A 5,267-nucleotide genomic window follows, 5' to 3' on the forward strand; every position below is an offset into this window, starting at 1 on the left:
ATGTATATTTAATAATAGTCACAGATTCCTATTGTCCGGTACTAAATGAGACCTCGGGAAATTTTCACGCGTAAATGCGCATGCGCGGTCGTAAGGATTCGAACCTGTGACCTCCAACCTTGCGCGTTGCTTCCTTACCATCTCACCTATATATCACATGTGACTAGGTGGGAGATGTTTTTCTTTTGAACCAATATGTGGAGAACCATTTAGTACCAGGACAAGACACCGACCGGTACTAATTGTCACCTTTTAGTACCGGTCCGTGTCATTGACCGGTACTAAAATAGCGCGGCCATTTTAGTACTAGTCCAAAACACCGACCGATACTAAAGGGTGACATTTAGTACTGGTCGGTTCGAGGATCAAAAGTTTCTACCCGTACTAATTTCACATGTTAGTACCGGACGAAATGCATCCAGTACTAACGTATTGAACGAATGCCCATTATTCTAGTAGTGAGTATTCAATAATAGAGGTAGTACATACAGATAATGTAAATTAAATTGTAAGCTATATCTACATGCATCGAAATAGATAGAGAATATATAGATGCACAATATACACTATCTACTAACAATCATGCCTTCCATCCTTAACACTAGTTATGTTGCGTCATGCGATCGATAAGAGCTTAGGCCCTATTTAGTTCTCTTTACATGTAAACGCAAAAAATTTTTGCGACGGAATCTTGCCAATTTGAAGTACTAAATGAAGTCTATTTACAAAACTTTTTGCACAGATGAGTTGTAAATCACGAGACGAATCTAATGATGCTAATTAATCCATGATTAAGCAATAATTAGCGGATGGTTACTATAGCATCAATGTTGCAAATCATGAATTAAGTATACTCATTAGATTCATCTCGTGATTTACAGCTCATCCATGCAAAAAGTTTTGTAAATAGACTTTATTTAGTACTTCAAATTAATAAGATTTCTTTGTAAAATTTTGCGTTTTCGTGTTTTTGCGTTTACAGGGTGAGAACCCTTACTGCATTATCGCTTCAATTCCTTTCCCCCTCGTCTTCCTGTTTGCAAGGCATCAAGTCGGTGTACCCGATGCTCTTCCTGGTCGTCGGGAAGATCATGAACACCATGCTAGCCAGGAACCCTAGCCCCACCGGCAGGTTCATGAGCACCTCCCTGCTGACGTCCGGCCCGATGTCTGGGAACAGGCAGCTCTGTATGCCGGCGTTGCCAAGCGCGACGACGACGAACAAGACCGAGGAGACGAGCGCGTGCACGAAGTCCAGCGGCCTGACCTTCATCCGAGGCAGGTCCCGGAACTTGCGCCTCCTCTCCTCGCCCGTGCCGTCGAAGTTGAACGGGTAGAAGCCCCGCGGCGTGGCCACGCCGTAGTAGAGCCGGCCGTCGCAGCCGACCAGGCTGTCGGTGAAGGAGAGCAGCACGCAGGAGGCGGCGCAGGCGCCGATGAGGGCGAGGGTGAGGTACCGGCTGGCCACCCCGCACGCGCCGTGGTTGCTGAAGGACGGCGCCAGGGCGTGGAAGACCGTGACCGTGCCGGTCGGCAGGAGCTTGACGATGTCGCTGGCGCCGCACAGGGTCTTGTCGACCAGTGGCGGCGGTGGCTTGGCGCCGCCGTCTGGCATCAGGAGCTTTATGTCGGCCATTTGGGTCTGCACGGCGGCGTTGTGTCCCATCTTATTTATCACCAGCAGATGGTCGCGCACTTGCACTCTGCTAGCTGTTGTTGCTCACACTTTTATGGCCGTTCTGAGTAGTTGCAGGATGCGACTTGTAATGTCACAACTTGTGGGTGCATCCGTGCTTGGACAGGAAACTCGTGCCAAGTAGCTAACTAAATTGTTAAAGTCGACGTTGACATTACATAGGTCACAGTGTTAATGGCAGATATATTATGTGTAGTGTTCACTTTTGTTACTGTGCAATGTGAATTTAGAAGTTTTGAATATCATTTTTTAATAAAGGACTAATCCAACCTCGATATCCATCTTGTAGATATATATACCGTAAAAAATTACGAGATTTTAGACTTCAAACCTCAAACCAAGGATTTCACAACCATGAGAGAAAGAAAGCTATAAAAAAACCTAGAAGGCTAAGTTTCAATCTTCTTCTTCGTTCCTTGTAATATCTTCACGCAACACCAATCCATCTCATTTCTCACCTATTTAGAAATAAACTTGATGTTCAGATCATCTTTTGCTTGCCAAATCTTTTCACATTAATCACCACCTAGTGTATGGGCGTGAGGAAATATCGACATCGCCTCCGGGAAGGGAGTGGCACCACGAGGTGTCACCAATGTCAATGCTAGCATAATGCTGTACAAGAATTCCCTCAAATGGTTTCCCGTAGCATTCAAAGACACCATGGACAAGTAGAAGGCACATCTGCAAAAGATTGAAGAAGGAAATCGACCGGCAAGAAGCATCGCCATTGCCAGCCGGCATGAAACTGGAATAGAATTTCTCCCTACGCTCTCTACAGCCACCTACGCATGCCTGCGCCTACCAGAAGCGCTCCAGCCGACGGTCCACCTCTGACACCAAGCCTTCACCATCAGCAGTAGCTGCCGCTGCCACCACCCATCCCGCCGTCTCTCCGGATCCACGAGCGAGGCTAGACCTGGCCTCATCGCCGGATCCACGCACGGGCCTCCGGCCCCCTCCCCACAGCTCATACTAGCGGCGGATCTGGCCGCCGCTAACCCGCACAGCGCACCCCCGCCGCCAGAGACCGTCACCCCATCACGAGCGCGAATTAAACGAGCGTTTTGCGCCCTGGCGGTGATGGCCTCCCAGCTCTGGTCAGGGCACGGATCTGGCCGCCGCCGATCCACATGGCGCGCTCACCCCGCCCAGCACCGGAATCGCCGCCGGAGACGGTCGCCTCCACCAGACCATAGGCAAAACAGGGATACGAGGTGAGAGAGAAAAAAGGTGCCTCGACGCCACCATCCTCGCCGCCGCACGGCTTCCTGCAGCTGGCTCTTGTGGTGGCATGGCAGGAGAGAAGGTGGAGGGGGCCTGGGCGGTGGCGCTAGCGCCCGCCCCTACCGCCCGAGAAGGGTGACACGAGGGGTATGAAGCGCTGGGGAGACCCGCTGCCGGTCAGATCGAGATGCAACCCCAAGTTTTGAGTATCATAGGTTCGAAGGAAAATGTTCACAGCATGCAAGGAAAAGGTCAAAGAAATAGGAGTGTGGCTAGTTTGGCATTCCTTGCAATAAGATATGTTTGTTCAAGGCATTGCAGCAATACCTTTGTGAAATATGTTCGAGCATTATTTTGGTTATGGAATCAAAACACAGCTGCAGACCGCAGAATACATGTTGATGAAATACAACTATTTTTCATGCTATTTTTTTGTGGCATGCAGTGACACTACGCGTACCATCTTAGTATATGAAATAATTCGTAGTGGAAAAATTATTCTCGACGTGGCCGTATATGAACGGGGATTCTATACATCATGCGCGCTGCTGTGCGCGATACCGTCGCGATTTTTTTTATTTTTATATTATTTTTTTTCGATTTATCAAAATATATGTCGTTATATTTTTTTTGTAAATATGTCACTCTGCCGCCGTTTCGTTTGGAGGTAAGGAGATACCGCCGGATGAACCGGCGGTAAGTCCCTTGGCCCATGGCCTATTAAACATACCGCCGTTTCATCCGGCGGTAGCTACCTACCGCCGGATGAACTGGCGGTAGGTGCTACCGCCGGGCTACAGCGCGGCTGTAGCCGGACTGTAGACGCCCAGTGTCCTATCGCCGTTTGAAACGGCGGTAGGTATTCCCATAGTTATTTTAATTATTTTATATGCTCTCACTGCTGTAAATAATTATTTAATTATTTTATAGGCTGTCTGAACTGTAATTATTTTCTTTACGTTTAGAGATATTTCAGAAAATAATAGAGATAGCGGAGGTTAGGGAAATATTTTTTAAAAAAGTAATACAAATTAGATTTAACTCTAATAGAATGTGAAAATATGTTTTTATGAGATATTCATGAGTTTCAATTACGATTTCGATGTCCTGTCACCTTGCATCAGATTCTTCTGCACCCCCACTATAATTAAAAATGTGGGAGGACATACCGCCATTTGAAACGGCGATAGACATGCGTGAACCATGCCTATAGACCAAATAGCTCCATCTATAAATAGAACATCGCCCCATCTCATATGAAGTCACTAGCCATCCCCGCACTACCACCATGTCTATCTCTAGTTCTACCTACATTCCGTGGAACAAGATTAGAGAACATGTGCCTCAAGAAGTGCAGGTTCCAATGTGCTTCTGCGGTTCGTTGTGCAAGCTGATGGAGTCCAAAGTTTTGGGCGATGACTTCGGCAGCAGGTTCTTCATGTGTGAGAACTACGAGTACGATCCACCAAAGCGCTACGGCAAGGACAAAGCGAAGGTATCACCTCGCCCTATCTAGTTTGCGCCTTCGGAGTTCAGTAAGTTAATTCTAACTCGGCTTGGAAACAGAGTCCACCACCTCTTTGTGATTTCATACAGTGGCTGGACACAGAGCAATCGATCGAAGCTAAGGAACACGTTGAGCGCGAAGCAAGGTGGGCTGCGGAAAGGTGGCAGCGAATGCTGCAAGAGGAAAAAATAGAGGAGAAGCGCAAGAAAGATAAAGAAGAGATCCAGAAGAGGTTCGCAGATGTGGAACGTCGGCAGGTGGAGGAGCGTGAAGCTGATAGGGAGAGGAAGCGAGAGAGGGCCCGCCGTGCGAAGGAGGCGGGGCCCGAGGCTATTTGGAAGGGGAAGTATCCTCGGTGCACTCAGTAGATGACTATCATGTAATGTTCAAATTTCATATTCCCTAAGGCATGTTAGGTATAGATGGAACACGATGTTAGCGTGTTCCATGTACATGCCAGTGCAATTATTTTTGTAATTTGAATGTCTAATTAATCTGCATTGTGTACTTTCTACTACAAGTACCCATTTCATAAAACATGAGCTACAACTAGATTTTTCAGAAGCATTGCTCTACAAATAAACTTTTCAAACCGACGTGATGACAACTCCATGGGCATATATCAGCCAGTACACACAACAAAAACAAACAAAACAATCACCGTTCATACATTGAACACAAATAAAATAGTGGTCCACACAATTCAACGCACACAACACATGACATGGCATGTCAGGACCTGTTGCAAGCTACGGTAACGAGGTCCAAGACTAAACCTAACATGCCTTAGGTAATTCGAACAAACATTATATTATTTATTCAGACGGAGCAGTACAA

General features: G+C 47.0%; 1 protein-coding gene across 1 annotated transcript; it reads right to left on the bottom strand.

Annotated features, from left to right (window-relative positions):
* Nucleotides 1-385: 385 nt before the first annotated feature.
* Nucleotides 386-1,687, bottom strand: LOC120703308 (protein DMP2-like). The gene is made up of 2 exons (XM_039987326.1): nucleotides 998-1,687; nucleotides 386-638 (listed from the first exon to the last, which is right to left on the bottom strand). Exon 1 carries the CDS (start codon nucleotides 1,664-1,666, stop codon nucleotides 1,010-1,012), a length of 657 nt encoding a protein of 218 aa, XP_039843260.1. The 5' UTR covers nucleotides 1,667-1,687; the 3' UTR covers nucleotides 386-638; nucleotides 998-1,009.
* Nucleotides 1,688-5,267: the final 3,580 nt, after the last annotated feature.

Source organism: Panicum virgatum, chromosome 4K, assembly GCF_016808335.1.
Source record: "Panicum virgatum strain AP13 chromosome 4K, P.virgatum_v5, whole genome shotgun sequence".
NCBI classification, from domain to species: Eukaryota; Viridiplantae; Streptophyta; class Magnoliopsida; order Poales; family Poaceae; genus Panicum; species Panicum virgatum.